Source organism: Buceros rhinoceros, unplaced genomic scaffold (genome assembly GCF_000710305.1).
Source record: "Buceros rhinoceros silvestris isolate BGI_N320 unplaced genomic scaffold, ASM71030v1 scaffold6750, whole genome shotgun sequence".
Lineage (NCBI taxonomy): Eukaryota > Metazoa > Chordata > Aves > Bucerotiformes > Bucerotidae > Buceros > Buceros rhinoceros.
Window position 1 is genome coordinate 23,528 of NW_010388942.1, and position 14,812 is coordinate 38,339.

Sequence of the window (14,812 nt, forward strand, 5' to 3'; positions counted from 1 at the left end):
CTGCTTGCACTACTCACAGAGAAAATTTTTGCTACCTTCAGGAGATGACACATCATAACTTGCTTCATTTTAATCTCAAAGGAGCAACACAGCATATTCATGAAAATATGAAATCTGGTGAACAATTACATAATCTCCTCAACAAAACCACTTTTCAAGTGCCTAGGGTATTTACTGGCCCTTTTCTTTACTTGATACACTGATGGGAAACGGCTCTTTTAGCAACAAAAATGCGATCCACATTCCAGAATGCTGCAGTATTATTCATAATGAAGGAAACTAAGTTTGTCAAAGCATGACTAGAGGAAACTCATTAGTGTTACAAAACACATACCGGAGGACCAGCAAAACCAACAGCACCAGTTGGGCCATTTTCTCCCCGGGAACCCTGGTCAAAAAATTTAGAATAACTGTATTTAACATAAAATTCTTTCTATATACGGTATAATTTGCAGTTAAATATACAAGAAAGGAGGTTAATTATTCACTGTCATAAGTGTGATTATACTTTTGCTCTATTAGTCAGAACCAAATAATCTTTTAATCACGAAATAACTATGACGTTAAGATCTGCCATGTGTTCAAGATTATAGTGCAAGGTGAACGGTTGGACTCAATCTTAAAGCTCTTCCAACCAGGTGATTCTATGATTCTACATGTAAACTTTCAGAATTTATAGGTGGAAGTCATGTGCAAGCACTAAAATCATGACAGGAGAAATTCTGGTCAAAAGCACTTCCAGTGATAGCAGGATTAGCCACAGTGCACACACTTTATGCAACCCACCATTCCAATCAGACAGACTAGGAAAAAAAGAATGGTTCAAAGTTGTATTCTTCTACAAGGTCAGAATGGACTATGAGCTGCTTCAGCTGAGCTTTCCACACAATATTTGTTTGGAAAAGAAGGAGCTGAATGATGCCAAGCTCCAGTACTCCCAAGGGGTGGAAGCTATTCCAGTTTACACTGGAAATAAGGCTGTTCTGATTAATGACAGAAGCATAACCACTTCCAAGCAGTATGAAGGATCTAGAAGGGCTGAACCTCTCATTCCCTAATCAAAGGCAACCCTTAAAATGCTTAAAAACCACAAATAGGCCGAAGATGACAAGAGTTAGTGTAAATAGATGCAAACTATGATATGTTTCTGTGCCTCACCCATCTAAATATCTGGATGTGTACAGTAGTATTTGGTATGGGCACACTTTTAAAAAGACTTAAACAATTAAAAGTGATGGCATACTTTCAGGAGTAAGATAAATGAGGGTAACAATATAAAGATTGCCCTAAAACAAGTGTAGGACAGAGGAACAAAAGCTGCCAAGAGTTTTGCAAGTGCACAGTATCAAGACAGAACTACAGATTTTGGCTACAAAGAAAGGAAAGGAAAAGAGGAAAAATGTATCAGCAAATGAGACAAAACCTGGAGTTTGGGTTAGTGTTGAATATTGTTAACTTCTTTCAGGCACACAACAAACACGTTTACTCACAGGGTTTCCACGGGAGCCAGGAGGACCAACTAGACCTCGAGGACCTGGTTCACCCTTAAAATAAAATTAGAGGTTATTTCCCCGAGTAGGGACAGGCATAAAACTTCAGTAGGAAATGGCATAAAAATTTTTTTACCTTTTCACCAGTGGGACCTGCTGGACCCGTTGGGCCTATTGGACCAGGGAGACCCTTTTGAACAAATTAAGATAAAAAGAAGTTTAAAAAGTGATGCTTCAACACTGTTAGTTTAAAAGTTCACATGTTACTATTTCCATATGCTTTTCCATTCCTTTAAATTCTTCTCCTTTATCTCTGAAATCTTGTTGTGTCTTATTTTTTTTACCTAAAATGTACTTGCACTTCCATGCCCAGTGACCAAAATCCCACATCTCAAAAACCCTGCTTGCATTCATTCTCTTTCTTCTCTAGCTTCATCTTCTGCTTTATGCAGCATTCGTGATAAGGCAAATGATAAAAAAAAAGCAGCTCTGACTTTATTTTGCTGTCTCAGGAGGAAATGATGTCTTTTTTCCCCCACTTGCACAGAAGCTCTAAATCTGTTTTATGCTAGTATGTCATTGCTTAAATTAATTTTAATGTGTCCATCATTACTTTTGAAGATTAATTTATATCTTGAAAACTCCTCAAAAGTGTCCTTTTCCTCTTCATAGGGCAGTTAGGCAAATAGGTTCCAACCTCTCTACCCAAACCCATCAACTGCACATAACGGTCCTGTAGCACTATACATATTACCCACTATTTAGATATCCCAGTTACGATTCTCTTTCACTAGAAGCAGAATACCGTAAGCTCATACCAAGATTCACTTGAACAAAATTCCCCCTCCCCCAAAGATCTGCACTGTAACTCAGTTCAAACTGAAGAGAAATCCCAAAGGCAGCATTAACAGAGGGTACTGCATCACTGCCAATGCTCTAGTGATTGGTAGCAGCGATATCTGCAGACACCCTGCTTTAGAAGAGGGATGTACATTTAGATCACCATTACTTTCTCTGGTCTGTAAGCTACATAAGTAACTGTAAGTTACTTACAGTAAGTAATTGTAAGCTGCGTTGCTTTACAATGACTAAGAACTGTTCTGTAGCTTTGGATATTGCCTGACTTACAAAGAAATTCCAGCTGGTAATAGTCAGTTAGTGTTTCTGTACACTAGGGTTTCTCTGAAACACTTCTGTTCCTTGTTTAGAAATATAGTCCAGTCGGAATCCTCATCTTTTCCCTGCACCTCAGATCTCCAAATGCCCAGCAGTTAGTACACCAACTGGTCTGTAAAACCTAGAATCTCAGATAGATGGAACTGATGTAAAAACTAACTTCAACAGCTTCTGAGAAGAAAATATAGTCAATGCATATACAGCAAACCCAGCAGAGCTGGGATCATGGGACATGGTCTATGCAGAAGTGCGCGTGCAACATGTCTTGAACATAGTGGATTTCTTGCACGTGAGCAGACGAGCCATGCTTTTTATGCACACGAGGTTCAAAGAGCTTTTCACAAGTGTCAGCTACTCACTGCCCGTACGGGGTTCAGTACATTTATGGGAATTTTCGCCTTTGAAACTCAGGACAGGCCATGGGCAACTCAATCCAAACAATAAGGAGGTATCTGCCGTAGACCAGGAGTCAGAACTGTTGGGTTTGCCTTTTGGCTGTTGATTTCTCCCTTTCCCTTTTCTGTATTTCTGCTAAACTCAACTTAGCTGAATCCCTAACGGACACACTACTTCTTGGAATCCTCTCATTGACATCTTAACTCCCATTATTGATTATACACAACACAGGCTTTGAACACAGACTTCCAAAAACATTGTGTAGTCTTGAAAAACTCGAAGATCAAATTTGAAGGGTAGGGGGAATGAGAATGACTATCACCCCATGATATCAACAAGTTGAGTAGTGTTTAGCTCTATGAGGTGAGTACCTCTAGCACAATCAACAATCTGGTGTTTGGAAAGTAAATCTAAAAAGAGTGATAGATTTACTTACTCTTGCCCCGTCATTACCAGCTGTACCTTCAGCACCTTTCTCACCTACGCCGCCCTATAGAAAATACCCAGAAAGTCTCAATTATGACACTGAATGCTGAGGTAGTTCATACTCTGGAGTAACTACAGTTATTAAGAGACAGTTGATTCTACTCAGCACACCAGAAATAACCAGACTTACTCTATCGCCTTTGGGGCCAGGTGTTCCAGCAATCCCTCTTTCTCCAGGCATACCCTGAAGACCCGGCGGGCCTGGATCACCAGGCGTCCCACTAGGGCCTGGGCTTCCCTGAAACAAGTAAAGAACAAGTTGGTTTGTATTCATCTGAGAAATATCTTTGTCTCTAGGCTGCAGAACACGCTGTGCTTGTGTTGAAGTCTCTGAGGCATAGTTTTAAGTAATAATTTTCTCTTAAATTTGGACTTTATTCATGTTCAAATACTTTTCCCATTGTGTTACTCAGGAAGTTCAGTGGTAATATGGTAGTCCTTCCAAATACATTAGTATTTACTCAGTGCATACTGGGAATGAGAACAGGCAAAAACCAGAAGCTCAAGCATCTTTCTACCTTGACCTTGATGCCACGTGGGTTTATTACACGAAGTAGCTACAGGTAGAAGTTGCTTTGCTTCTCACAGCTCATGTCTATTACAGGTCCCACATTTCTAGAGGTACCCTCTACATCGGGTGACCTTCCCAGGGCTAATTAAATCAACTCCAGGTAAAAGAAAGGCATGGAGTTTTCAGCATTTTCTTTTAAACACCAAACGCTACCAAACGTCTTTGTGCAAACTGACATGGTTCTTAAAACATTGCTAGAGGGTTTTCTGAGGTTCAGAAATGGCTTTGCCCAGTTGTACTGAGAAACACAAAAACCATTTTAAACTTCGGACCTATATAAATTAATATAAAATGAGATTTCCCAACTTTTAGGTATCTTGCAAGTTATTAATGTTATACTAGAATACGTGCATCCTCCTAAAACCCTTATATAAACAAGACACCTTTCAGGAAAAGACATCCTTTTTTATAATAAAAAAAGCTCTCTTCTGTGTGTGCAAATGAGCAGAATTATACATTATGTCACTGCAGCAACACAAATCTGCATCCAGCTTACCTTTGGACCATCAGGACCATGACCTCCAGCCATACCCTTTTCACCCGCAAGTCCTGGTGCACCTGGTTCTCCCCGTTCTCCTGGATTGCCACGTTCTCCCTAGAAAATGGAGTATCGTTACTCTACTTAGAAGTCACGGTACAGTTCTGGTAGACAAAATCCTCACTACAACGTAAGTGCAGCACTGCTATTTTGAACAAAGAGCCTGTGAACAAATTTTAGAAGTGATCAAATGAAAAACAGCTTTATGCTTTTATTGTTAAAGGTAGGGGAAATAGCGTGTTGCTCAGCTGTGAAAGATCACTTAGCAGCTAGTACTCAGTACCACTTCATGCACTACAAAACCATCAAAGGTGGTAGGTTTTTCAGAAACCATCTTAAAATGAGGATATAACCATTTTGTTGGTGGGGAAAGAAGTTAAATATTCACTGTAGCTGTTAAAGTCTATTTTATATACCAAGTTCCAGCCTCAGAGAACTGTTAGGAATGTTTAAACTCTGAAAGAAAATACCTACCCTAGGGCCCAATGGACCAACAGCTCCAGGATCTCCAGGCACACCCTAAAGAGAAGAGAACTCACATGAGAATGAATGCCTTATTCGTAGCCTTATAGTTATGGAAATTAGGGAAACTTTTCCAAAGTACTGTGAACGTAGATGGCTAGTTCTGAATATCATCTGCCGAGGACAAGAAGAGATAGTCCGTGAAGATGGTAGGATTCTAGTAACCACTTTCTCCACAGGCACTTTTCAGACAGCTTGGAGACTACATCAGTACATATTTTGAGACAGAGTGGGAAATTAAATTACAAAGAAAAGAAAAGGTAAAACTATTTGATGAAGTGAATTCTTGTTAAATTATACAGGAATTACCTGATCACCTGGCTTTCCTCCCTCACCTGGAGGGCCTGGTGGCCCAGGCAAGCCCTACAAAAAAGTAAATAAAATGGTCACTGACATGATAGAAAGTTATGTAAATCCAGGTTTAACTAAGACACCAAGAATATGAACGTAGTATTATACTCATATACAGGAATATGCCCTCAGATATCCCCAAGAGAAATAGTTACATGAATATTGCACCAAAGGGATTTCTTCCCTCTAAATGAGGCAACAGCCCTTCTTTAAAATTTGTAGGACCTATATGCATATCAGCCCTAAAAATATTAATTAACACTTCATTATCAAAACAATTCTTCTGCTCCATATTTGGAACATCTTTGGAAAATCTCCGAATTAAAACTGAAAAAGAACAAAGTTTTTTTCAAGGGATACAGAGCTGGTATTTAAGCCTTCACCAGCTCAGTTCAGCACACACTTAACGTGAAAGCAAAGTATCACTAATTCTCCGGAACATTATTGCCCCAATTCTAAAGCTGTGTTTTGTTATACATCACTTGATTGAATTTCCCCAGTTTAAGTTGATAAAGACATGGCTGTTTATCGTTTTCTTGAAGAAGAATGAGTGCACATACCTGAAACCCTGTAGGACCTGGAGGGCCTTGTTCTCCTCTTTCTCCTGCCAGACCCTACACAAAAGAAAATAAGTATACACTACAGGAATATAGACTAGCTCCACAACTTTTCTTCTCTCTGAATATGTATATTTTCAATTATGTAATTGTTTATTATACATCTTTACTTACCCCAGGCCAAGATATACCCTATCTAAAAGATGTATCTTATTTCTTTCAGATCCCCCCTCCCAAAAATTCTGGGCTGACAGAACACTCAGTTCTATTGAAATGAAAGAAGCCAGGAAAAGGAACTATGAGAAAATTTTGCTCCTTGCACTATTTTTTGTAGTGGTCGGTCAAAGGAGTTGGACTACTACTATATATATTTTCAACACAAAGCTTCCCATTTTTCTAGGCAAATTTTTTCTTTAAATATTCTTGGAATTTTTTTGTTTGGAATCAACAGCTGGCACAGAGATATACAAAATTAGAAGCACAAAGAGTAACAAATGGATGGAGGGAGGGTGAGGCAGGCAGAGTTGTGAAAGTTGACTTACTGATGGACCAACAGGACCAGAAGGACCAACTTCACCATCTTTACCAGGGGCTCCCTAAATTAAAATGAGATAGGAAGAAGTCTCGTATAGCGAACATATATAACAGAAAAGCATCATTTTCTGTAATCACTGCAAATAAGTCACACTCACTCTCTGTCCTGGGACACCCGCATTGCCTGCCTCTCCGGGTTTTCCAGGATCACCCTTATTTGCAGAAAGAAAAATGACTATTTTTAGATACTGTTTTCATCCATTAAAACCTACGAAAAGGTTTAAAGTTACACAGATCTTGGGTACCAGGTGCCATACTCACACTACTACCCTTTGGCCCAGGAAGGCCCATGCTGCCTGGTTGACCTCTGATTCCTATTGAGCCTGCTGGACCTGGGCGTCCATCTTCTCCAGGAGCACCCTAAGAGACAAAGCATTTTCCAAATTAAATTACAAATTTATTTATGCATACAAACCCACTTACCCCTGGAAAATGTTCACATATATAAAAATTTAAAATTAATCTAGTTTGGTGGTACAGTTATCAGTCAAAATGTCATTAAAGCAGACATAGCTTTAGCCATACTGCTGGATTTAACCAAATACTACGCAATTACTATAGCTGAGCCATTATCTACAAATACTTTACTGTTTCTTTAAAGAGACAGTTAGAAAAGATAATTACTACAAAATGGCTTAAAAATACTGCAGCATTTGCTAAACAAAAGACACTGCTACACACAAAAAACTGAAGGATCGTTATCTGCACTGATTCTGGAGTAGGGGATCTAAACTGAACAGTTAAAAGACAAGATGAACCTTCAGAAATCAACAAAACTTAAGTTAATAAATAATTTCAATGAGTTCTGACCTTTGAATTACTATGGCATTACTGAAAGGACTTATTTTTGTGTCTCTTACCAAGGGGCCAAGTTTTCCTTCAGGGCCTTGAACACCTGGATTTCCTGTCAAACCCTAAAAGCAGAAATAACATTGGTGTTAAAGTTGTGCATGTAATTGTAGAACAACAGAGAAATGTAAATAAATTCGAATTATATGCTCACTTACTACCATAGTACAAACTTCTCTGCATCAAAGGTCTTCATCCTTGTCTTCGCTTTACAGCTTCACTCCCCACTGTCATTTTCCCTTTCCTATTCTTTCTTTTCTTGCTTTTACACCTCTTGAGCTTCTCACAAGCTCATCTTTATTTCTGCCAACATCACCCAGTGGTCTATATCACATCTCATGCTTGCTGCTCCCTTTCTCCTCTTCTGTAATACTCCAAATTATCTTAAAATATTTTTTCTGAAAAAAATCTGTAGATGACATGCACCACTCAACCACACCAACCCCCAATTTAATGAAGGTTGGCCTTCAATTAATTTGAACTTCAATTCACGTTATCTGTGGCAACTATGTGCTTTACAAGTACACATCCTTCAGTTGCATTGGCTGGTCTCAGCCTGGGCTATTTCTCCTTTTTCCGAAGACAAATGGAACCTGTGCTTCCCAGCATCAGCAGGACAGAAGACAGGTGTTTTGGCCTTGACCCTTTAAACAGCCCCACTGAAACAAGACTCTCCTTGTGTAATAGCTTCTTAATTGTTGCCTTTTGAAAATGAAAAAGGCCATGGTTTATAGTGTGCTGCTATTAGTTCCTTACCCTTGCACCCGGGAGGCCAGGTTCACCAGGACGCCCAGGATCTCCCTGACCTCCTTTAGGACCAGAAGAACCTGCTGGACCGCGCTCTCCTTGGGCACCCTAGAAAGATGCCAATGGGCTACGAGTTAGAGGTGAAACAGCAACAGTAAGAGAAGGTTAAATAAAACAGGTATCTTCTATTAAGGACCTATTTTTGCAGAGTTCCAAACCATTAATACATTTATCATTATTTTTTCCCCAAAATTATTACTTGAAAGTTGTCTCTTCCGTAAAGCAAATTTACATAAGAATTTTAGAATTCTTGTATTTTTACCAAGAAGTTAGGAATTTACAGAAACACTAGACAAATATATATGTGAGTCACTTCCTTGGAAGTGTTACAGCAGTTAGGAAAGTCAAAGACAGATCAGCCCATCTGTTCAAGGGACAAGTCTAGAAAAACTAGACCACACGAAAAGAAAAGGCAATTTTTAAAAGAATGTATGTTCCTATAGAACATACATAAAGCAATATAGTAGCAGAACAGGTCAATGTCTCTTATCTATTCACATTTCAGCATGAGGGCGCATTAAGTCAGGGAACAAGCAAGCAGAGCTGAACATCACAGGAATTTAAAGTTACTTTTCCTGAAAAATTTTGGTCTCAAAGCATTCAGACCCCTTTTTGGCATTTGACAGTTCCTTTTGATCCCAGTTCCAGTGATTTTGAGCATCTGCCTATTTGCCCAGAAACAGATGTTTTTAATGGAACATTTCCTTTCTATATCTCTGTATGTATGAAAATTTACAACTGACCCAATAAAAGATGGACACTACAATTTCATTTACCTTTGGTCCAGGCAAGCCATCAGAACCTGGAAAACCACGGTTACCAGGAGAGCCCTAGGAAATGCCATAGACACAAGATTATTATCTTAATTTTTACAGAACTTATTGCAAATAAAGTACTAGATTTATGGTTTAGGGGTTCATTTTATTTCCTTACAACTTCCTTCCTTCGATACTTGAAACTTTTTTTTTTTTTCTATCTTAAGCGGTAAAAATATCAGTGCTTCATTCATGCCTGTTGAACAGCTTCTTTTACGTAAACAGCCTCATTGAAAGCAAGATGACCATTTGTACAGGGTTAAGCAAAAAACCTGCACATTAGCTCATCACACCTCCATCGTTTCTCCTACCACACTATCCTGTACACTGAATCACAAATGAAAATTCCAGAGTAAAAAGTAATGCACAGTATTAACTACAATAGGAAAATGAAGTTTAACTATGCCCACGACACGGCTGTAAGAAAATTCATAGTTAGGTCAAGAGGTTTTTCAGCTTAGCAGTGCACTTAGAGATATATTATTCCTTTGGATTGCTTACCCTCTCTCCAACAGGACCCAGTGGACCTACGGACCCTGGATCACCCCGAGGACCTCTTTTTCCTTCTTCACCAATAGGGCCAATGGGACCCTGGGGACCTTGTGGGCCCTAGTGAAAGTAAAATGCTTTTTAAAAAATCATTGTTAAGCTCACCACTTCATGGGTCTATTGAAACAGACTGTCTTCTAAACAACACAAACATTTTTCCAAACAAAGGAGGGGGGAAAAGTAGTCAGATGTGGAATCAGCTAAAAATTGCAGCTTTTCAGCATCAGCTTTTGTCTTTTACAATGTTTATAAGCTAATATTTCAGCAAGAAGTGTGCTGTGAATAAACCGTATTCCGCAGTTTGGCGGTACAGCGCTGCTTCAATCACCTCTGCTCAACAATTCCTATTATTTAGTATTATCAATTGGACAAGCTCCAAAGGGTTCGAAAGTCAGTGAGACTCTAGTTAGAAACTCTCAGGGGAGAAGACCATCAGTAGTGGTAAGGAAACCATTACACCATTTGTACATTTTTGTCGGTTATTACATGATCATTTAACTCGTAAGAAAGAAAAACTGAAGACTGGTTGACAAGTCAAACTGACTCCAAACTCTGAAGAATCACTTTTCTTCCAAAATTCACTTGGTTACAACATAGAATTAGCCACGTTCTCAAATCATCTTTCACAAATATTAGCTGTGGGCTAAACAGCTATTCATGCTAAAAATGTATAAAAATTTATACTATTTTAATGTATAAATAAAATAATTTATATATATACGACTGCAAGAGTATAAAATGTATTAAATGCAAGTTTAAAATAAAAAGGGGTTTTTTTTATTGTTATTACTATTAGCACACAGACCTACGTGCTCTTAAGTGTCCAGAATCATATGGATTCATTTCCTACAAGATGAAGAAATTAGAATATGCTCATTCTGTGTGCCACAGAAACCTCAGTAGATGCACTAATTCAGTTTTCTGTCTTTTAGTCCTGCAAGTCCTGTATTAGGTAGGTGATTTATAACATCAAAGGACCTGCTTCGCCATTCATTGTTAGTACTGTCCAGCCAGGTTCACTGTGGTTTGTGTTCCACAACAATTAATCTTGTGATTTAGAGCATCACAAGTGTCTTGAAAATTTTAAGAACCTATTAAAAATACCCATGCAAGCCTTTGTGATTGCTTTTCATCTTACAAAGCATGGGGAGACTTACAGGTTCACCTTTGGGTCCTGCTTCTCCCTTGAAACCTGGGACACCAGGGTCTCCCTGAAAACAAAACACATGAATAAGGATAAAAGACTGCAGAAATCATTTGACCATTTTGTGTTATGCAATGAAACAGAAAAACGTTTCACACTTTAGTAACTACTTGTAGGCAATATAATAGGGTGCTTGTCAGTGGTTTGTCTTTTCCCCTAGTGTGCTTGTTATTATGGTGTTATCAAGACAAAAACTTAAACGGGACAGTCTCAGGAGACAACTGTTACTGTTTGTTAAGGTTTATAAAGACACTCTACTTTCTTAGAGGTCCAAGGCTCAGCATACTCACTAGCGTGGTATTAATTTATTTAAAGGAACTCCACTGCTAATCACTGGTTTAGTTTTATAAAGTGATTTGCAAAAAATTACGATTTCCACAGGGACAAAGACATCATTACCGGCTGGCCTCGAATACCGGGTGGGCCACTACTGCCTTGTGGTCCTGGGGAACCAGGTGGACCTGGTAAACCATGGGGCCCTCCAGTGCCTGGAGACCCCTACAAATAGAGAGAACAGCAAGCATAGTAAGGAAACATAATAAAAGTAAGTAAATAAAATAAATTCACTCACACCATTTTTTCAACAGGTGATACAATTACTTACACTAGGGCCCTTAGCACCTGGGGAACCATCTGTCCCTTCCGTACCCTAAAGATAATGTACCAGTCATTAGAATTAATTTTAACGAGGAGCATATTGAAAACAAAAGCAAAAGAAGACAGTCATTTTATTGACTTTACAAGACTAGAAAATAAAGGCTATTAAATAAATGCAGCACCATATGATCTACTTGTGCAAATGGGTAAGCATGCTATTAATGTGATTTTTAACCTTTAAGATCTTATATTTAAGCTTTAAAAGTACTTCCAGGAGTGTGACTGTATCAAGCTGTGTAACTGTCAGTATTCCAAGTTGTTTTCATTAACTAATGAAAAGTTATTTTCAACAAAATACATACAAAACAAATGAATGAAACCTTTTCCGGTGAAAAAAGTGATTTGAGCAAAACTCAGTGTCTATCATATACAAACAGACAACGTGTGCAAGCTTAGCACTGAGGAACTCCATCTACTGTACTTACAGGAAGACCTTGTGATCCAGCTGGGCCCTGTGGACCTGTTTCACCTCTTTGTCCTTGAGGACCTTCGGGACCACGAGGACCTGTTGGACCTGCTTCACCCTAAGATGTCACATGAGAAAAAAAACGGAAATTATTTTCCTCTACAGCTCTACAAAGCAACTAAGGAGAAATGCTGAGTTTATAAGAGAAAAACAATTCAGTTTTTGAAATAGCTTGTTAGCCTTAAAATATATTTTTCCTTACCTACTCAGCTTCTACTACCTCTACATAAAAATAAACTTGAACATACAAACAGAATTTTTCCTCAATATATACAAGGACAAGGAAACATTCTGTAGAGGTTCAATACTATATCTGGTGTCCCAAATCAGACCCAATATTTTAGATATCTCGCTCCCAGATCCCAGTATGTATCTGTAATTTGAAAACTTTGTTTGAGGTTCGCTAACAGCTGAAGGCTTAAGATTTAGCAATGGTAACACATCTGGGGTTTTTTTGCACAGTACAAGTTTAACTCACTGCTGCAGCACTGTACTAAATATAAAAACCCTGTAAGATCAGGCTGGATGCTCCAATAAAAAACATTCCTCCTGGCATCTCCTTTGAATTTTATCTTTATATAGGAAATCTGCCTTTGGGAACCGATGACTGTTAATATCAAGTCCACATCTTCATTGTACAATTATTTGTTTAGCTTTTATGAGTTCAAAGCAACTATTTCAATTTTACAACATCTCATGATCAAACTTGAAGGTAACTCCTCCTTTTCAAAAGCTTTCCTTGATTCATCATGTGACAGCTTCTCCAAACATTTATTTATTTAGTGCTTAGCCATACCAAAACATTTTATGACATGCACTAAAAGGTTTATCATCTAATTGTATACATTATGTTAATACTCTTATTAAGACTTCTTTCCCCAAAAAACTGTTTTGTGAATGTTGCCAGCTTCACAACAAGACAAAACATCTGCTGAACTTGGCTACCTGACTAATGGAGAGTTCCTTTGTGTATAATTTTTTTCTATCATGTTTTAGGAGTGTAAAGGAACAAAGAAGAGCAACTGGGTGGAGAGCAAGTTTAAGAAGCACAAGGAAGCTGTATGAGTTGTCTTTTCTATCTTTGCAGACATATATACCCAAGGCTAGGGGAAAAAAATGGAGTGCTTGCTTGTAAATCAAGAGTGGAAAGTCCCACAGACAGTGCTGCAGCCAGTGGAAGTTTTCCATGTCAGCCCAATCACAGAGAGGCACAAAAGGTGGTGATAATCATTTGCTCTATTGTGATGAACTCTGGTACATCTCTTCTGGGGTTCAAGCATATACCTGACCAGGCTAGGTCACCTCAAAAAGTGTTTGTGGCTGAAACTGGAAACTGCAGCACCAGAATGTACTGTCTTGGACTAGTCCTCAGAGCTGAACTTGTAATAACACATCTTGTTATTCTTCGACTATACTGGACAAGATTCCTGAGGCACAGCATGACAGTCATCTTATAATCAGCCCTGAGGTCACATAAAGGTGAAAGCAGATAAAGTATCCTAACTGTAGTAAACTGAAATTGATTCATTTGGCTTCTGATTTCCACCTTCTGTCTGAAGGTCTTGACTAAGCTTAATTTCACACCAGCGCTTAGGGACCGGTATACATGTCAGTCTGTGTAGTCTAGAACACTTTTTTTTTAATTCTGTGTTGTTAGACATATTAAAAGGATATTTTTAATTTTTTTTTTTTTTTTTTACCTTTACACCAGGAGCACCTGGAAAACCTGGAGAACCAGTTATGCCAAGTGGGCCCTATAAAAGACAGACACACAAAGCTGTAATTCTGCAGTTTGGATCACACAGATTAGTATCTAATCACTGGGTAAATACGCTTCTGGGATTAAATGTGGTTTTTAGTCATAAAACATTGCGTAACAAAACTAGAGATAACTATAAATATCATTTTTCTAAGTGATAACACATACATTTTACAGAATTGTGGTGCAGCGTTTATTTTAATAATTTGTTTTAATAATGACTTCAGCAAAGTTACAGCTCGATTCAGCTATTAATGCACGCACTGAAATGTACACGGCTGACTATTATAACAATTGTTTTTCAATTTTAGTTTATAACAAAAAAAATCCTCTTTTCATATCTATGCCACTGTGGTGTGGTAATAAAAAGGTCAGATATTTGTTAAACAATCATAACTCGTCCTACAGAATGTAGCAAAGGTGAATTTAAATGCTTTTAAACTTAAAATAATAATCTAGAAAAAAGAGAACTAACAGCTGGGTTCCTAGACAAGATTTTTGATGTAAGCAACATGACAAGTGAAAATACAGTTAAAAGCTATGCAAGTACACAGCCTGCTTTCTATTCTTCTGCCCTACTGAGATCCCCAAATTCATTTGCAAGCTCTAAAACACAGATTTTGCATCAAATTCTCAAGGCTGTGTAGATGAAGATGTACAGCAGAGACAACTTATTGCTTGGATCTCTGTTCAGAGAAGGCAGGGTTATGCCACACCACGAAACACAATGCTGTGCAGAGGTCCATCTGCGTCCTCCAGATCCAGCACAGCTCTTCCCAAACAGCAGTATGTCTTGACATAGTCGATGCTGTACCTAAGAAGGGCTGACAGCTTGACAGACCGTACTTAGTACTGATGTGGCTACGCTATTTCTGGTTCTAGAGCCAAATTCTTGGTGCACTGTGCTGCAGAGTGTAGGTGCACCTCATGCGGCTGCAGGGACAAGAAGTTTGGGCAGGGATGCAAACAGCTGGGGCTGGAGTACTCGGCTGACTGTCCAAACTCACTCGAAACGAAACTTCAGG

At 38.6% G+C, this 14,812-nt stretch overlaps 1 protein-coding gene across 1 annotated transcript in view; it reads right to left on the bottom strand.

Moving 5' to 3' along the window:
* COL5A2 (collagen, type V, alpha 2) overlaps positions 1–14,812 on the bottom strand; it is a 52,882-nt gene that overhangs the window by 15,699 nt on the left and 22,371 nt on the right. Inside the window, exons 18-38 of the mRNA XM_010132153.1 lie at positions 13,729–13,782; positions 11,988–12,086; positions 11,510–11,554; positions 11,305–11,403; positions 10,859–10,912; positions 9,654–9,761; positions 9,114–9,167; positions 8,287–8,385; positions 7,542–7,595; positions 6,943–7,041; positions 6,780–6,833; positions 6,630–6,683; positions 6,091–6,144; positions 5,489–5,542; positions 5,132–5,176; positions 4,616–4,714; positions 3,679–3,786; positions 3,499–3,552; positions 1,627–1,680; positions 1,491–1,544; positions 335–388 (exon numbers count right to left, since the gene is read on the bottom strand). Of these exons, the coding sequence (XP_010130455.1) occupies positions 335–388; positions 1,491–1,544; positions 1,627–1,680; positions 3,499–3,552; positions 3,679–3,786; positions 4,616–4,714; positions 5,132–5,176; positions 5,489–5,542; positions 6,091–6,144; positions 6,630–6,683; positions 6,780–6,833; positions 6,943–7,041; positions 7,542–7,595; positions 8,287–8,385; positions 9,114–9,167; positions 9,654–9,761; positions 10,859–10,912; positions 11,305–11,403; positions 11,510–11,554; positions 11,988–12,086; positions 13,729–13,782 (1,449 nt within the window). The remainder of the gene's footprint in view (positions 1–334; positions 389–1,490; positions 1,545–1,626; positions 1,681–3,498; positions 3,553–3,678; positions 3,787–4,615; positions 4,715–5,131; positions 5,177–5,488; positions 5,543–6,090; positions 6,145–6,629; positions 6,684–6,779; positions 6,834–6,942; positions 7,042–7,541; positions 7,596–8,286; positions 8,386–9,113; positions 9,168–9,653; positions 9,762–10,858; positions 10,913–11,304; positions 11,404–11,509; positions 11,555–11,987; positions 12,087–13,728; positions 13,783–14,812) is intronic.